Genomic DNA, 17,500 nt, shown 5'->3' with positions numbered 1-17,500 from the left:
CTGAATAGACAGATCGAGCGAAAAAATCATAACTATACTTAACAATAAAATATTGGGAAAAGCCCACATACGACGAAGATTTTTTGTTGCCGTCGGAAAAAGTAGGAGTCCCATTCCTATTAAAATAGGAATGGGAAGTGGAACAAAAGGTATGATCCATGAATATTGATCTGCATGCTCCATAAAAACTTTTTTGTTATTCTTTCTTAATTAATCGTTTCTGATTCACCGGCTCTTATCTCTTTTGATTGAAAAGGAGCAATAAAATGATTGAAAAGGAGCAATAAAAAAATCGAGAGATTACAAAGTTAACTGGAATTTTCTATTCTTAATTTTTTAATCTTTCGCAACTATTTCAAAAATATTCAAATTTCGAAGTTAGAAGTAATCAAATGATCTCGCCGAGTTACTATAATGAAAAACAAAAGAATTCTTTTTTTCATTATAGTAATATTTTTCTGAAAATATCAATTATTATTTATTATTACATATTACAATAATTTCGATTTACAATAAGTTAGATACATCGATCAAAAATACAAAGAATTCCCCCCCAAAAAGTATGATATAAATCATAGGATGTCCTAGAACTTAAAAGAAAAACGAATTATTTGAGTTTGTTTATTCGAACTTATTAACTAGTTCATTTTCATCGCGGAACTGATTGATTGTCTTCCACTACAATAAATGAACCTTTTCTTGTAGGAAAGACTATCCGATATTTTCTTTATATTTACATATAATTAAAAGAAAAATGACTATTAATATAATAAAATATTCTTTTTTTTTCAAAATTATGTATCCTTTAACAGATTAACTACGAGTCTCATTCGAATTTGGTTGAAAATGAAAATTAGGCATACCCTCTCTTCGAGCTTGACCAATTTATGGAAAAAATCAAATTCAAGTTTGCATAGGTAGATAAAATGGGTTTTACACTTTTTATTTTGATGTAGTTTTCATGTATAAATGGAGATGTATAAATTATAAATGTAAGACAACAAAAAACTGGGCGTAGATAGAAAAAGAAAGACTTTTTTTGCGTTTTTTTGATTTCATCAATTCGATTTATATATCATAATAGATATAGATCCTATTCTATCCTATAGATTTGAATGGAGATATAAAAAAGAAAGGTACCAATAAATTAAATACAAATTCTTCTTTTTTTTTTCTGGATAGTGTATGGAATATAAATAAAAAAGGGGTTATATTGTTTTTTTGTTCTAGAATAGAAGCATTTTATGCGATTTTCCCATCTCTATTCATTTTTTATGCAATTTGTATTGTAGTATATATATAATTATAATATAATTTATAAAATCTATAGGAATAGATAAATAATGACATCAAAAGACCGATCGTTTTGTTTTAAAAATAGATGTCTTTGACATCCAACTATAGCACTGAATAACTTTTTTTTGAATGGCAGTTCCAAAAAAACGTACTTCTACATCAAAAAAGCGTATTCGAAAAAATGTTTGGAAAAAGAAAGGATATTGGGCGGCCTTGAAAGCTTTTTCATTAGCCAAATCTCTTTCTACGGGGAATTCAAAAAGTTTTTTTGTACGCCAAATAAATTTGGAGTAATCTGAATTGGTTTAACTCGAATAGGATACAAAGGTTTTACTTTTTTGAATTTTTGAATATCTTTTTTTTCATTTCCGGGGGGAGGATTCTTATTTTCCCCATCGCCCATTTGTATTTGTTATGTTAGTGTTATAATAATTTGTTATTTTTATAATATTCAATTTATAATAATAAATAATTAAATAATAGAATATAATAGAATAAGAATTTTTTTTTCTATTTATACTATAGCGGATCGCGGAGCACATATATATAAGAGCTTTAACTGGATTGTCGAAACTAACCCATTAAGTTTCAATTTTGTAACTTTATGAATCATTATTTCTCTGAATTACTATATCTCCTTCCCCTGTTTTCAACCCAATGGAGAAAACCCCTTTTCTAATTTAGTGGATATACAAATAATGTATCAATTTGAAGTGATCTAAAGAAATCCTATGTTTGTATAAGAAAATGTAATAAAATAAATCAAGACATATTTTTAGAATTCGAAATACTTTTTTGAAGTATGGTACAATTATGACAGGAATCGAAACGCTTTTCATATAACGTAACGGGTACAACCCAATATCTAGTTGGTTTGATAAATCCTTAAAACAAACGCAAAATGCTAACGATTAATACAAAAATTACATAAATCTTTTGAAATCGTTGGGTGTGGTGCTGAAATTGTGATCTCTAAAAATCATATTTTTTCATTCATTTATTCAGTCAATTAATAAGCATTTTTTTATAGTTTTTTATAGATTCATAAAAATCATACAAAAGAATGAGAAATGAATCATTAAAAAATGAAAATGATAAAGAACCCTTTTTTGTTTTGTTGAATTTTATCTATGAATTGAAGTTACAACTAGTTAGTTTAGTTCCAATAAAGGAGTTCTCTTTTAGGAAAACACAAAAATCTCTATTGACGACCTAATTAAATAGAAAGGATAATTAAATAAATAAAATGATACAATAAATACTAAAGATTCCTTTTGAACCTTCAAATTGCTATTTCAACGAGTTGTTATTTATCAATAAAAAATTAAATGCTTCCTAACAAATTTGACATTTTACATTGAATTGACCCCTTCACCTTCAATCTCGACGATTGACTAAAAAATGGGTTATTATGATTTCGAGCAAGCCGCTATGGTGAAATCGGTAGACACGCTGCTCTTAGGAAGCAGTGCTAGAGCATCTCGGTTCGAGTCCGAGTGGCGGCATAGTATCTTCTAAAAGAGATAGAATAAGTCCTATAATGAAAATGAATTTCATTCCTGATTTCCATTCCATAAAATCTTGAAACCCAGGCTTTTTTCATAATTTTTATGATTTTTTCAACTTTAGAGCATATATTAACTCATATATCTTTTTCAGTCGTTTCAATTGTAATTACAATTCATTTTTTAACCTTATTCTTATTAGTAGATGAAGTCGTAGGACTATATGATTCATCAGAAAAGGGCATGATAGTCACCTTTTTCTGTATAACAGGATTATTAGTCACTCGTTGGATTTATTCAGGACATTTCCCATTAAGTGATTTATATGAATCATTAATCTTTCTTTCATGGGGTTTCTCCCTTATTCATATGGTTTCCTATTTAAAATTTAAAAAGCGCAAAAATAATTTAAGTGCAATAACCGCACCAAGTGCTATTTTTACCCAAGGCTTTGCCACTTCGGGTCTTTTAACCAAAATGCATCAATCTGCAATATTAGCACCTGCTCTCCAATCCCAGTGGTTAATGATGCACGTAAGTATGATGGTATTAGGCTATGCAGCTCTTTTATGTGGATCATTATTATCAGTAGCTCTTCTAGTCATTACATTTCGAAAGGCCATAAAGATTATTGGTGAAAACAATAATTTTTCATTTTCGTTTGGGAAAATCCAATACATGAATGAAAGAAGCAATGTTTTACTAAACACTTATTTTCTTTCTTCTAAAAATTATTACAGATATCAATTGACTCAACAATTGGATCGTTGGAGTTATCGTATTATTAGTCTCGGGTTTATCTTTTTAACCATAGGAATTCTTTCGGGAGCCGTATGGGCTAATGAGGCGTGGGGATCATATTGGAATTGGGACCCCAAGGAAACTTGGGCGTTTATTACTTGGACCGTATTCGCGATTTATTTCCATACCCGAACAAATACAAATTTGGAAGGTGTAAATTCCGCACTTGTGGCTTCTATGGGATTTCTTATAATTTGGATATGCTATTTTGGGGTCAATCTATTAGGAATAGGTTTACATAGTTATGGTTCATTTACATTAAATTAACATCTAATTGAATTGAATAAAGAGGCTAGGCCTAACAAATACTAACACAGGACGGCGTATATATTATATATAAGTATAAGAAAACTTATTGTAAGCTGTCAAGAACCTTTTGAATCAAGTAGTGGAGCGATTCAAAAGGTTCTAACAAAAGCCAAAGATGTCTGATTAAAATTCAATTTAATGCTTTTACCTTTTTTACTTAACTTAAACTTAAGAGAAGAAAAAAGACTTCTTTTTTTTCTTTTTCATTGTACAACGACCAATTTTAAAAACCATAGGATTTGATTTTTTTTTATTCATGAAAACTATCTATAAAAATAATTATATAGAATAGTTTCGACTTTCTCACCTGATAATGAGAGAACGAAATCCGGATAAATACCAATACCTATTACTGGTAGAAAGATAGAGATCGAAACAAATAACTCTCGTGGTCCAGAATCAAAAAAATAAGAACTTGGAGCATTAAATAGCTTGTATCCATAGAACATTTGACGTGACATAGATAATGAATAAATAGGAGTTAATATCATTCCAATTGCCATTACGAAAGTAATTAGTATTTTTGGCATTAAAAAATATTTTTGGCTGGTAATTATTCCAAAAAAGACTATCAATTCTGCAACAAAACCACTCATGCCCGGTAATGCAAGAGAAGCCATGGATAAGATACTGAACATCGTAAATATTTTGGGAATCGAAACGGCCATTCCGCCCATTTCGTCGAGATAAACAAGACGCATTCTATCATAACTCGTTCCTGCCAAGAAAAAAAGTGCAGCACCGATAAAGCCATGAGATATTATTTGTAAAATAGCTCCGTTGAGTCCCGTATCAGTTATCGAACCAATTCCTATAATTATGAAACCCATATGAGATACGGAGGAATAGGCTATTCTTTTTTTTAAATTCCGTTGACCAAGAGATGTTGAAGCTGCATAAATTATTTGCATTGTACCCACTATTATCAACCAGGGAGAAAATATGGAATGCGCATGGGGTAATAATTCCATATTGATCCGAACTAATCCATATGCTCCCATTTTTAATAAAATTCCGGCTAGAAGCATACAAGTACTGTAATGGGCCTCCCCGTGGGTATCCGGTAACCACGTATGTAAGGGTATAATCGGCGATTTGACAGCAAAAGCAATAAGAAATCCAATATAGAATATTATTTCCAGTGCGACAGGATATGATTGATTAGCTAATGTTTCAAAATTTAATGTTGGTTCATTAGAACCGTATAAACCGAGACCCAAAACTCCTATTAATAGAAAAACGGAACCCCCTGCGGTGTACAAAATAAATTTTGTAGCCGAGTACAGACGTTTCTTTCCCCCCCACATGGATAGAAGTAGATAAACGGGAATTAATTCGAACTCCCACATGATGAAAAAAAGTAAAAGGTCTCGAGAAGAAAATGATCCTATTTGACCACTGTACATTGCTAGCATCAGGAAATGAAATAATCGCGAATCTCGAGTAACTGGCCAAGCCGCCAAAGTCGCTAAAGTGGTGATAAATCCTGTCAGTAAAATGGGCCCTATAGAAAGTCCATCTATTCCCAATCTCCAGTAAAAATCAAAAAAATTTATCCATTTATAATCTTCCGCCAGCTGGATTAATGGATCGTCCAATCGGAAATGATAACAAAATGCATAGGTTGTTAGAAGGAGTTCGAGAATGCATATACATATTGTATACCACTTAATTAGCTTATTTCCTTTATGAGGAAGAAAGAAAAGTAAAGAACCTGCAGATATTGGTAAAAATACAATTATTGTTAACCAAGGAAAATAATTCGTGGTAAAGACAAGATACACTTGGACCAGAAAAACCCGTGCTCAAAAAAAACCTTTTTGAGCACGGGTTTTTTCAGTAAAAAAAATCAAATGGATTCAAAATGTATTCAACTAGGGTTTTCTGGACCGTATCAATAAGCTAGACCCATACTTCGAGTTGTTTCATGCCATAAATAAACTCGAACGCTCAAGAAATCCGTTGGACAAGCGGATTCACATCTCTTACAACCAACACAATCTTCTGTTCTTGGAGCGGAAGCAATTTGCTTAGCTTTACATCCATCCCAAGGTATCATTTCTAACACATCGGTGGGGCAGGCTCGGACACATTGAGTACACCCAATACATGTATCATAAATTTTTACTGAATGTGACATGGGATCTATAAATTTTTGAACATCATAAAATTTCAATCTAGTAAACTTGTAAATAAATATAGTTAAACACCAGATGAATCAACGATTTACCAGAAATTTTCTAATCAATTTCCTTCGGGATCAACTCATAAGAAAGGACCAAGATACTTTGATTTCTTACGTTTTCGAAAACATGATGTAGATTCCAACATATTGTACATGCTAATTCAAATTGGTGAATCTTATAATTTAATATTATTAATATTACTTATTCAACAAAGTTGATTGATTGATACGCGTTGATTTTCTGTTACGATAAATCGAGGACACAATAGCTGATCCAATAGCTGCTTCAGCGGCTGCAATAGCTATAACAAAAATTGAGAAAATATTTCCCTTTAATTGCCGACTATCAAAAAAATCAGAAAATGTTACAAAATTTATATTAACCGCATTCAGTATAAGTTCAAGACACATAAGGGCCCTAACCATATTTCGACTCGTGATCAATCCATAAATACCGATAGAAAATAAATAGGCACTCAAAACAAGTATATGTTCGAGCATCATTGACCAACTCCTTATCAATTTCGATTCATTATTAATATGAACAATAATTCAACAGATTTGATTGACTAGAGTATAACAAAAAAAAAAGAATCTATTGGAAATATATCGAATCAACGAATTTCTATTTTATACACGAGCAATATTCAAATAGAATTCAAAGAAAATGGATGCGATAAGACAGAAAAAACAGAAAAAGGTTTCATTTTGATTGCTTGCTATTTCTAGTTAGAAAGATTTATTACTGACGAGCCACAGCAATTGCACCTATCAAAGCAACTAAAAGAATTATTGAAATGAATTCAAATGGAAGAAAAAAATCGGTTGCTAAATGAATTCCAATTTGTTGACTATTACTTATCAAATCTTGTTCTATAATTTGATTTGATCTTGTAGTCCAAATAATCCCGTACCATGATGTATCTAATATAGTAGTAATTAGCGAAACAAGAATACTTGTACAAACCAACGAAGTAAGGCCATTCCCAATGGTCCACAGATTAAAATCTTTATAATATTCTGAACCATTCATGAACATCACAGCAAATAGGATTAAAACATTTATGGCTCCCACATAAATAAGGAGCTGGGCAGCAGCTACAAAATGAGAATTTGAGAGAATATAAAATAAGGATATACAAACAAGAACCAATCCCAATGAAAAGGCAGAATAAATTGGATTGGTAAGTAATACCACTCCCAGGCCTCCTAATATAAGACCCGATCCCAGAAAAACTAAAAGAAAATCGTGTATTGGTCCAGGCAAATCCATTCTGTGTAAAATAAGAGATAAATAAATCGAAATGCTTTTCATGATCTTATTGACCCGACCAGGAATTTTTTTTTATGATACGTTCCTAATTGAATAAAATCCTAATCTATTAGGCGTGAATTGCTCTAAGCACAATTATTGGATAGTTTCGTTTTTGATTCTTTTTTGTTCAAAAGAAAAGGGTATTTTGTTTTTTGAAACTATATATTTCGAAATAATTACGAATATATTAATATATTTTAATTTTCAATAAAAAGGAATCCGAAATTCTTATCAACCTGTTAATTTGTAATTGAATTTTTATTTATTGACCAAAGGCCTCATTCTTTTTTTAATTCAAACCAAACAGTCTTTTAACTTAAACCAAAACGGAACCTTAAAAGAATGAATGGGAAATTTCTCTTTACTTTAATAGAACAGGAGGTTTACTTACTGAGTTTTTCTTTGAATTGAATTCAAAACTGTTCGAATTGTATAATCGTCAATTACTGACATTGGTAAACGGCCCAAAGCAATTTGATTATAATTCAATTCGTGACGGTCGTAAGTAGAAAGTTCATATTCTTCAGTCATTGATAAACAATTTGTTGGACAATACTCAACGCAGTTACCACAAAATATACAAATTCCGAAATCAATACTGTAATTAAGCAATCGTTTTTTTCGAATATCCGTTTCAAATTTCCAATCAACAACGGGTAGATCTATAGGGCATACACGAACACATACTTCACAAGCAATGCATTTATCAAATTCAAAATGGATTCGTCCGCGGAAACGCTCTGATGTGATTAATTTTTCATAAGGATATTGAATAGTTACGGGTAAACGATTTGCGTGGGATAAGGTAATCATGAAACCTTGACCAATGTACCTTGCTGCTCGGACTGTTTGGTGGCCATAATTCATGAACCCAGTTACCATAGGGAACATATCGTGAATATCTATGAATAATTTTATGTTTGTTTCTTTCTCTTGTTTGAACCAAGTCATGAATCTCAGATTCTTTTTTTCTTTACAGTGAAAGAAGTTGGAAAGAAGTTGTTAATAATAGATTACCGAGAGAAATGGGTAAAAGAAATTTCCACCCGAGATTTAATAATTGGTCCATTCTTAACCTAGGTAAAGTCCATCGTGTTGCGATAGAAATAAACAAAAACAAATAAGTTTTAGCTAATGTAATAAAGATACCAATTGTCGTTCCAATGATTCCATTTATTTTATTTATTTCAAATAGCTCAGGGGCGAATACGTACGGAATGGAAATATTCCAACCCCCCAAGTAAAGAACTGTTACAAATAACGAAGAAAGTAATAGATTTAGATAGGAAGCAACGTAAAATAAACCAAATTTGATACCTGAATATTCGGTTTGATACCCTGCTACTAATTCTTCCTCCGCTTCTGGTAAATCAAAAGGTAATCTCTCGCATTCCGCTAGAGAAGAAATTAGAAAAACGATAAACCCTATTGGCTGACGCCACAAATTCCATCCCCAAAAACCATATTTTGATTGCGCCTCAACTATATCAACTGTACTTGAACTGTTAGATAATTATAGTCGATGATAACATCACTGTTTACATCGCTAGTCCAAAACCGTACATGAGATTTTCACCTCATACGGCTCCTCGTGGGTCACAAATAAATTTTAGGACCGAATCAGTATTATTTATCTTCGTATGGTTGTAGAATAGATAGAGAAAAAATAGATTGGAAGGTCCAAAATTATACCAATGGAATTCTGTCTGCTATATTCTGAAGAATAAAAAAAAAGTGCTTCTGAATTGATCTCGCCCATTCATAATTTCAATTTTTATTTGTTGAGTAATAACTTAAGCCTTCAATAAAATACTTCTTGTAGAATATCAATAGATATTTCAACCCATTGTTTTCTATTACGAAAAAAATGAAACATTCCATTAGCTCATAAATCATGACACGGATTAGATCTCTCTATATCTATGAAAGAAAGAATAAAAAAAAAGATTTCTTTTTTATTCTTTATTGTTTCTTTTTCGTTCCTATTCTGCTTTCGGATCTGATAAAACCACGAATGGGGCTTAAACTAAAAAATAGTAAAGGATTATTTCGTTCCTGATAGTCATTACTTTAATCGGCAGATAGGAGGATACTCTGGACCGGAATCATGGGGAGTACTGCCTAGTCATTTCTACGAATTTAAAGCCCCAATTAGTATTCTTTTTATGTTATCCAGAAGTCTCTTTTTATATAATTTACATAATCTCCATTACCAATCCTTTATGTATTTTGGTGTTCCTAACCATCCACTCGTTTTTTGTTCAATCCCCCGTTTGTTTAGCAATACATGTATGGGAATCCATACAAAGGATAGCGAAAACTCTATACGGTTGATCTTTTGAGCCCGCTTCAAGCTAGATTGACTAATCAACCCGTCTTGGGGTAAAGACTTCTTCCGCTTACGTTTTCTTCCACTTAACTTTTGTACATAGGAAATGAGATTCTATTTTTTTGTTTAATTTACTGCGAATTTATAAGCTGCTTTCTTTCACTCATATATAACTATCTAATTTAGTTTATCAACTCAACTTATTTTCTAGAACGAAAGGAATAGGTAAAATAAAAGTTTCTAGTTCAACGAATCGCACGTAGAGATATTGATAAAACACATAGAGTTAATGGTATTTCATAACTAATCGATTGAGCAGCAGCTCGCAGACCACCTAAAAAGGAATATTTATTATTTGATCCGTATCCTGACATAAGAAGTCCAACGGGAGCAATACTTGAAATGGCAATCCATAAAAAAATACCGATATTGAGATCGGCTAAAATAAGGCGAGAGCTAAAAGGAATTACTGAAAAACTTAGTAAAATTGATATGACTGCTATAGCCGGTCCAATACTAAATAAACGAGTATTGCCTCTAGATGGAAGAATATTTTCTTTGAAAAGCAGTTTTGTTCCATCTGCTAGCGCTTGAAGAATGCCCAAAGGACCGGCATATTCAGGCCCAATACGTTGTTGTATTCCTGCAGATATTTCTCTTTCTAACCATACAATTACTAGTACACCTATTGTGATTCCCAATACAAGAGTCAAAATAGGGACCAACATCCATATGATCCCATAGACCTCTTTTAAAGATTCCAATGTGTAAAAGGAATTGATATCTTCTACTTCTGTCGTATAAATTATCATTTCAACGATCCACTTCTCCCATAATGATATCTATGCTACCTAGTATCGTCATAATATCAGCCAATTTCATTCTTTTAACTAACTGAGGAAGAATTTGCAAATTGATAAAACCCGGCGGGCGAATTTTCCATCTCCAAGGAAAACCGCTTTGATCCCCTATCAGAAAAATTCCTAATTCTCCCTTTGGGGCTTCCATTCTCGCATAAAGTTCTTGTCTCGGTAATTCAAATGTGGGAGAAGGTTTTTTACTAATGAATCGATATTCAAAATCATTCCATTCTGGATCCCTTTCTCGATCAAAGCATCGGATTTCTAAATTCTCATAGGGACCACCCGGAATTCCTTCCAGGGCCTGTTGAATTATTTTTATAGATTCCGTCATTTCACTGATTCGGACTAAATAACGAGCTAATGAATCTCCTTCTTTTTGCCACTGGATTTCCCAATCAAATTCGTCGTAACACTCATAATGATCAACTTTCCGAAGATCCCATTTGATTCCAGATGCTCGTAGCATTGGGCCGGATAAACCCCAATTTATTGCTTCTTCTCCACCAATAACGCCTATCCCTTCAACTCGTTCTAAAAAAATAGGATTTCGCGTAATAAGTTTTTGATATTCAACAATTCCTGTTAAAAAATAATCACAGAAATCCAAACATTTATCTAGCCAGCCGTAAGGTAGATCGGCCGCCACTCCTCCGATACGAAAATAATTATGCATCATTCTCATACCGGTGGCAGCTTCGAATAGATCATATACTAATTCTCTTTCTCTGAAAATATAGAAAAAGGGGGTCTGTGCACCAATATCTGCCATAAAAGGTCCAAGCCATAATAGATGAGAAGCTATACGACTCAACTCCAACATAATTACTCTGATATAGCTGGCCCTTTTAGGGACTTGAATATTCCCCAACTGTTCTGGTCCATTTACGGTTATTGCTTCCGTGAACATAGTGGCTAAATAATCCCAACGCGTTACATAAGGCAAATATTGTATAATTGTTCGGTTTTCCGCAATTTTTTCCATTCCTCTGTGTAAATAACCTAATATTGGTTCACAGTCAACAACATCTTCACCATCTAGAGTAACGATGAGACGAAGAACACCATGCATTGATGGGTGGTGAGGCCCCATATTGACTATCATAAGGTCTTTTTCTGTAGCTGATAGATTCATAAGTTTTTCCTCGATTCATTCTTACATGAATTGTTGAAAACGAAAACAAGTACATCAAAATGAAAATCTAATAAATCGACTAATTCAAACTTTGCAAATTAACGATTTTTTGATTCCCGAATATCCAACTCACCAATTAATTCTTTATAACGTATTTTATTTGTCTTTGATAAATAAGATAGCAGTCGTTGACGTTTTCCTAGAATTTTACGTAGACCTCTCTGAGATAAATAGTCTTTTTTGTGCAATTCCAAATGTGAAGTAAGTCTTCGTATCTTATTGGTGAAACTAACTATTTGAAATTCAGCAGACCCCCTGTTTTCTTCTTTTTTTTCTTGAAAAATAACTGAGATGAATGAATTTTTTACCATAAAACCAAAAAATTTCCCCCTTTTTTTGAATGTGAATTTTACTGATCAGTAATAATAATACCAGTCATTTTGATATACACGATGATTTTAAGTTCGTTATGAACTTTATCATTTTTTTTTTTTCAAATAAAATTAATCAATCCGGGTTTCGATTTGATTCGTATAGGGATACAAAAGAGTGAGAGATTTCTACAAAAGAGAAAATTTTAGAGTTCAAATAAGAGGATTTTGTTGATTCATTTGTCGATCTAATTGATATGTATGTCATTAAATTAGTATCGTGTATCAGAATAAAATGTAAGACAATCCTTGTGACCATCTATTTGTTTTCATATACCCGGCACGATACATACATAATATAGGGGAAAATGTACCATTAAAATGTACCATTAACGAATTTTCAGACGCGGATACATACGGATCCTTATCATACTGAAACGACTGCCGTTATTAGTATTAAACCAATATCGATTCATACAAGCTAAATCTTCTAATCGATAATTGGGCCAAAGAAAGAACTTTAATTTAATTAGTTTCTTTTTATCACTATCAAGATGTTTGTTTTTAGTCAAAACTTGACCACAGTTTTTTACATTATTTAAAAATACTGCATTTCTATGCATACCATTTTTATCCCTGGAATTGAAAGAAATTCGAATTCGCAATTCTCGCCGGTGGTTAGGGGATAAAATATTTTCAGGAACAAACAAATCATAATGATTTTTGTCTTTATTTTCAGTCATCTTTTGATGTCTTGCAATAAATTCATAAAAATGATTTTTATCAATATAGTTTTTTTCTTGGTATCTTTGATTAATTTGGTGTTTATTTTTATGAACCAACAAAATACTTATAGTTTGATATAGAATAAATTGTCCATCATTTTTTACCGACAGACGAACTGGATCGATAATCAATATTCCTTTTTTCATTAATTCTCTAAGAGTTAAATCCTTCTGAATCATCAAAATATCCAGATTCATCTCTCCCCGTTGAATAGAGGATATAACAATTTCGTTTGGATTTATCAGTCTAAGCAGGAGGCAATATACTTTGATATTATTGATTATTCTTTGATTTAAAGAATCATCCCATCTCAATTGAAAACGCAAATACCTTTTTAGGAAGAAATCAAGCTCTGCTTCCGTGTTGCTCTTGTATTGCTTTTTCTTTCTACGTTTTTTTTTGTCTGATTTATCATAATCTTCTTCAACATCTTTTTCTTGGTTTGAGAGAACGGATTTAAAATTTCCTTGTTTTTGTGCATCTGATACAAGACCCCCTTCACCTATGGGTTCTTTTTCTTCTTGATTTCGATTCTCTAATCCAATAATTTGTTTTTCGTTTGGTGCTATAAGGGAGTCCCTTTTTTTATTTTCAATAATATTTTGATTAATGTTCCTATTTCCATTAAAATTGAAAAGAAGTAATTTTATTGGTATGATCCATGGTTTAACCTTATATGCATTATATAGCAGCACAAATTCTGGGAAGAACCAAAGTTCTAGATTCGGTATAGGATGACTTAGTATTTCTTCATTCAGTCCCATCCAATCAAAATGGCTTCCTTTTTTATTGGATGGGTTGCTTTCTTGATCTTGATAAATTGTGAAATAAAAAAGGTCCATTTTATCAATTATTTGATAATTCTTAACCACAGTCTTAATATTTTTCTTACTCTTGGTACTGGTATCGACCCAGGACTCAATATCGACCTTATTTCTAAGACAAAAATCAAGAATTCTCCAATTAAAAAACTTTCTGTGCGAAAAATTCCCCATAGCATCTAGGATATCGCCTTCTCCTAGATAATTATGGATGGGGATATCCCTCAGTGTATCAAAAAAATTTTGTTTATCCATGTTGTAATGATAAGAACTCTCTTCCCTCTTATTTACTTGGAATGGTGATCCATAAGCATACGGGTCCCTCTTATCTTGATAATTAATAGATTTATATGATAAAAAATCATATCCATAGTGTTTTTTAAAATTAGATTTTTTATATTTTTGTTCTTGATTCAGTTTATATTCTTGAGTTAGTAATGAGTTCGCTTGAAAATCATTTTTTTTTTCGTAATGAATTAATCTTTCTTTTTCATCTGAATCCCATTTTGTTAAATGTTTATTTTGAGCCAGATAGTGTTGATTGACTCTATTTCGCCATTGTCCTGGTCCTAATTTTAGCCATCTATTCTGAACTAAATCGTATTGATAACGACTCCTTAACCAGTTTTTCCATTCATTCATTCCAGAATGCCAAACAATTTTCTGTCTTAACCCATAATGATGTCTTAATCTGGAATGAGATACTCCCCGTTCTTCAAAATAATCTTTTATTTCATTTTTAAGAAAAAGAGATGTTCCATGATATTGAAGGATAGGTTTGAATTTATAAAAACTAATAACTTGGGTTTGTGATAATTTGTAAAATACATATGCTTGTGAGAGGGAGGATAAGTCACAAAAAGCTTTTTCATTTTTATTTCTAATACTAATATTAGAAAGTGAAGAAAGTGAGGTTTTTATAGTTGAAATAAAATGAGTTGTATTTTTAGTTGTTTTATTAATTCTTTCTTGATTTGCTTCATTATTGTGAATGAAGTTCTCAATCATTTTTTTTGTTGATTCAAGAAAAAGTTGGGTATTGGTTCTTGGAATATTAATGATATATAGAAGAATATCCATGTATATCTTTTCAATGAAAAAATTTATAAAAAAATAGAATTTCCGGATTAATCGAATATTTCTTCTTTTTACTATTTGCCAAAATTTTTTTGATGATTCTAATATTTTATCCTGATAACTTATTTTGTTAGAACTACTATTTATTTCTTGAGTTAGAAATTCGTTTTTCTTGTCTTTTATAATTAGAATTTTTTGTATTTGATTTTTGATTGTGTTTGTTCTCTTAGTCAGATCTTTTATTTTTTTTTCGGTTAATGAATAATTTGTCCACGCCATAGATTGAATTTGAAGGGATGATTTGTGAATCATCTTATTACTGATTATCGAATCCTTTTTAGTTTCGCCCAATTCATATGGTTCTCTCAACCCAAAAAATGGAATTGGATTTATTTTTGAAAGTTCTTTTATTATTCCTTTTAGAAATAGAATGCTTTGAGTGATCCATTTTTTTGTTTCTTTTGAAGCTTTTCGAAACAATTTAGTTTTTTCTTTTAAAATTGTTAAAGCTATAAAACATTTCGTTTTCCATTTTTTTATTTTTTTTTTTAGTTCTTTAAAAATAGGCTCAAAAAACGAACGCCGTTTTCGAGGAGAGCCGAAAGGTAGTTCAGTTTCCATTCCCCAAACTGTTAAAAAGCAAAAATCATTCTTTTGACCTTTCTTTTTTTTCATTGGATCTTTATGAGAGGGTTGTAGTTTAAATCTGTGCCAAGGTTTCAGGCAAAAAGGAAATAGGATCTTTATCTGAATACCGTCTGTTAACCAGTTTTTTGGAAATTCGGTTTCGGATAATTGAACACCATTATAAGTGCATTTAACATGCATTTCTCGATTCCAATCCGTTAAATCCTCAGACCACTCAGGAAATTGAAATAATAACATACGGGCAATGTTTTTAACTATTATCAGTGAAGGTAATATAATATATTTTCTAAGAATTGATTGGGTTATTAACACGGAGCCCCTTATTACTTGAGCAAGTAAAAGACTATCCCAAGCTTCTGCTATTTCTATCCTCATTTTCTCTTCTCTTTTGTATTTTTCTCTTTTGGCCTCGTCTTTTTTCTCGATCTTTTTTTCTGTATAATCAGAAATTTTTGATTCTTTGTTTTTACATATCCAATTTCGAGATATTCGTTTCAGCGGTCCAGAAATATCAAAAGAAAAAAAGAGTGGTTTGTCTACTCTGTCCAAAAAAAGGGGGGAATGTACATTTGCTTGAAACAGCTCCCAAGTAATTGTTTTACGCCTTTGGGCACGCATGGAACCCTTTATTATGTCGCGCCGAAAATCCGATTGTTGCGAATAGCGTATCAAAGCCACTTCGTCTGTTTGATCAGGATCATTAGCATCCTTGGTATTAGTATAAGTATCGGCGTTTGCCTGGTTATTAGTAAAAATCACGACGCGCTTGGATTTTCTTGAACGAATTTCATGCTCTGCTGTTACATTTTCCTCGTTTTCTCCCTCCTGTTGTTCTAAATCGTCGATTAATTTGTATGACCATCGAGGAACTTTTTTACTTATTTCTTTTATTCCAATAGATTTTTTTCTAATTGTTTGATTGTTGGGATTAGTTATAACTATATTGAATAAAAATTTCAAAATTTTGACTCGATCCTCGGAATCGATATTTCCCTGTTCATCTTCTGTCAATGTCAATAAAGAGAGTTCTTTTTCTGTTGCTAATGATTTTATATTGAGTGTATCTAGTGTCTGTTCAAGGTCGTGATAATCAGTAGTAAGAAGTAGAGCATGAATCTTATTTATCCAAAATGGATCCGTGTTTTTTTTTTTATAAGTTTGATTTATGCTTAAAGGGGAACCCCATTTTTTGATTCTTCCGCGGTAGGGTCCATGCAAGAAAGGATCATATAGTTTAGGCAAGTATTCTCGTTTAGTTTCATTATTAGAGAATCGAGTCCTTTTTTCAAGTATGCCCAGATCAAAAGATTCCTTATCTAAAGATTCGACTCTTTTTATAAACTCCTTACTCAAATTTCTTCTTTTTAGTTCATTGATAAAACTCCAATCAGTATACAATTCATCAGAAAACCATTTTTCTGGTGTGAAAAAATATATTTTTTTTTGTATCATTTCCCCAAAAGTTGCTAAACTGGGTGGATACGTAAAAGATATTTTTTCTTTTCCATCACTTTGACATGTATAAAAAAAATATTGTGACATTTCATTTTTTATAGCATTTTCAACCCGGTCATTTTTTATATATCGCAAAGGTCGATTCCATCGTTTAGAATCAAAAAGAAGTGTCACAAGAGGTTTTTCAATCCATAATAAATATTTATCTTCTTTTTTTTTTAATATTTCTAACTTCGAACTTTCTTGATTCCCATCCAGATAAGAAGTTTCATAAACCGGTCTATTTTTATAGTATGTCTCTTTAAAACGAAAGTGGAATTCGCCCTTTATTTTTTTTTTTTTCTTTCCAGTCACTCGTAGCTTTTCTGTTTCTTTGCTCGGATCCACCTCTTCCTCCGAAAAAAGGGAAGAAGAAGTATTTTCTTCGGTCCCCTGTTTCTGGTTAGCCCCTCCCCCCTCGGAAATAGTTTCTATTTCTATGTTTCTTTCTTCCTCACTTTCCCCCACTTCTTCCGGTTCGGAAATTCCTTTCAGTTTCTTAGTTAGAATGGGTGACGGTATTCTGCCTAAATAGTAAACACAGGTAATAAATAACAGAATACTAAAG

General features: G+C 31.8%; 12 protein-coding genes and 1 non-coding gene; 3 read left to right on the top strand and 10 right to left on the bottom strand. All coding sequences in view use genetic code 11, as the record gives it.

Annotated features, from left to right (window-relative positions):
* Window positions 1-183, bottom strand: part of ndhF (NADH dehydrogenase subunit 5) — a 2,208-nt gene extending 2,025 nt beyond the window's left edge. Inside the window, exon 1 of the mRNA in view lies at window positions 1-183. This exon is cut by the window's left edge and continues 2,025 nt beyond it. Coding sequence (YP_538993.1) covers window positions 1-183 — 183 coding nt within the window.
* Window positions 184-1,425: 1,242 nt separating this feature from the next.
* On the top strand, window positions 1,426-1,590 carry rpl32 (ribosomal protein L32). The gene has a single exon. The coding sequence runs from the start codon at window positions 1,426-1,428 to the stop codon at window positions 1,588-1,590; it is 165 nt and encodes a 54-aa protein (YP_538992.1).
* Window positions 1,591-2,721: 1,131 nt separating this feature from the next.
* On the top strand, window positions 2,722-2,801 carry trnL-UAG. The gene has a single exon. It is a non-coding gene; the product is annotated as a tRNA-Leu (tRNA).
* Window positions 2,802-2,906: 105 nt separating this feature from the next.
* On the top strand, window positions 2,907-3,869 carry ccsA (cytochrome c biogenesis protein). The gene has a single exon. The coding sequence runs from the start codon at window positions 2,907-2,909 to the stop codon at window positions 3,867-3,869; it is 963 nt and encodes a 320-aa protein (YP_538991.1).
* Window positions 3,870-4,174: 305 nt separating this feature from the next.
* On the bottom strand, window positions 4,175-5,677 carry ndhD (NADH dehydrogenase subunit 4). The gene has a single exon. The coding sequence runs from the start codon at window positions 5,675-5,677 to the stop codon at window positions 4,175-4,177; it is 1,503 nt and encodes a 500-aa protein (YP_538990.1).
* A 128-nt stretch (window positions 5,678-5,805) lies between these two features.
* Window positions 5,806-6,051, bottom strand: psaC (photosystem I subunit VII). Its single transcript has one exon. The coding sequence runs from the start codon at window positions 6,049-6,051 to the stop codon at window positions 5,806-5,808; it is 246 nt and encodes an 81-aa protein (YP_538989.1).
* A 243-nt stretch (window positions 6,052-6,294) lies between these two features.
* Window positions 6,295-6,600, bottom strand: ndhE (NADH dehydrogenase subunit 4L). Its single transcript has one exon. It carries the CDS (start codon window positions 6,598-6,600, stop codon window positions 6,295-6,297), a length of 306 nt encoding a protein of 101 aa, YP_538988.1.
* Window positions 6,601-6,838: 238 nt separating this feature from the next.
* ndhG (NADH dehydrogenase subunit 6) lies at window positions 6,839-7,369 on the bottom strand. Its single transcript has one exon. The coding sequence runs from the start codon at window positions 7,367-7,369 to the stop codon at window positions 6,839-6,841; it is 531 nt and encodes a 176-aa protein (YP_538987.1).
* Window positions 7,370-7,798: 429 nt separating this feature from the next.
* On the bottom strand, window positions 7,799-8,302 carry ndhI (NADH dehydrogenase subunit I). Its single transcript has one exon. It carries the CDS (start codon window positions 8,300-8,302, stop codon window positions 7,799-7,801), a length of 504 nt encoding a protein of 167 aa, YP_538986.1.
* Window positions 8,303-8,384: 82 nt separating this feature from the next.
* Window positions 8,385-10,552, bottom strand: ndhA (NADH dehydrogenase subunit 1). One transcript has 2 exons: window positions 10,001-10,552; window positions 8,385-8,924 (listed from the first exon to the last, which is right to left on the bottom strand). The coding sequence occupies exons 1-2, from the start codon at window positions 10,550-10,552 to the stop codon at window positions 8,385-8,387; spliced, it is 1,092 nt and encodes a 363-aa protein (YP_538985.1).
* A 1-nt stretch (window position 10,553) lies between these two features.
* Window positions 10,554-11,735, bottom strand: ndhH (NADH dehydrogenase subunit 7). The gene has a single exon. The coding sequence runs from the start codon at window positions 11,733-11,735 to the stop codon at window positions 10,554-10,556; it is 1,182 nt and encodes a 393-aa protein (YP_538984.1).
* Window positions 11,736-11,833: 98 nt separating this feature from the next.
* Window positions 11,834-12,106, bottom strand: rps15 (ribosomal protein S15). Its single transcript has one exon. The coding sequence runs from the start codon at window positions 12,104-12,106 to the stop codon at window positions 11,834-11,836; it is 273 nt and encodes a 90-aa protein (YP_538983.1).
* A 389-nt stretch (window positions 12,107-12,495) lies between these two features.
* The window catches only part of ycf1, a 5,679-nt gene continuing 674 nt past the window's right edge, over window positions 12,496-17,500 (bottom strand). The window contains exon 1 of the mRNA in view: window positions 12,496-17,500. This exon is cut by the window's right edge and continues 674 nt beyond it. Coding sequence (YP_538982.1) covers window positions 12,496-17,500 — 5,005 coding nt within the window.

Source organism: Gossypium hirsutum, chloroplast (assembly GCF_007990345.1).
Source record: "Gossypium hirsutum chloroplast, complete genome".
Classification (NCBI taxonomy): domain Eukaryota; kingdom Viridiplantae; phylum Streptophyta; class Magnoliopsida; order Malvales; family Malvaceae; genus Gossypium; species Gossypium hirsutum.
Note: the sequence above shows the minus strand (reverse complement) of the source record. Positions and strands in the feature narration are given on the sequence as shown.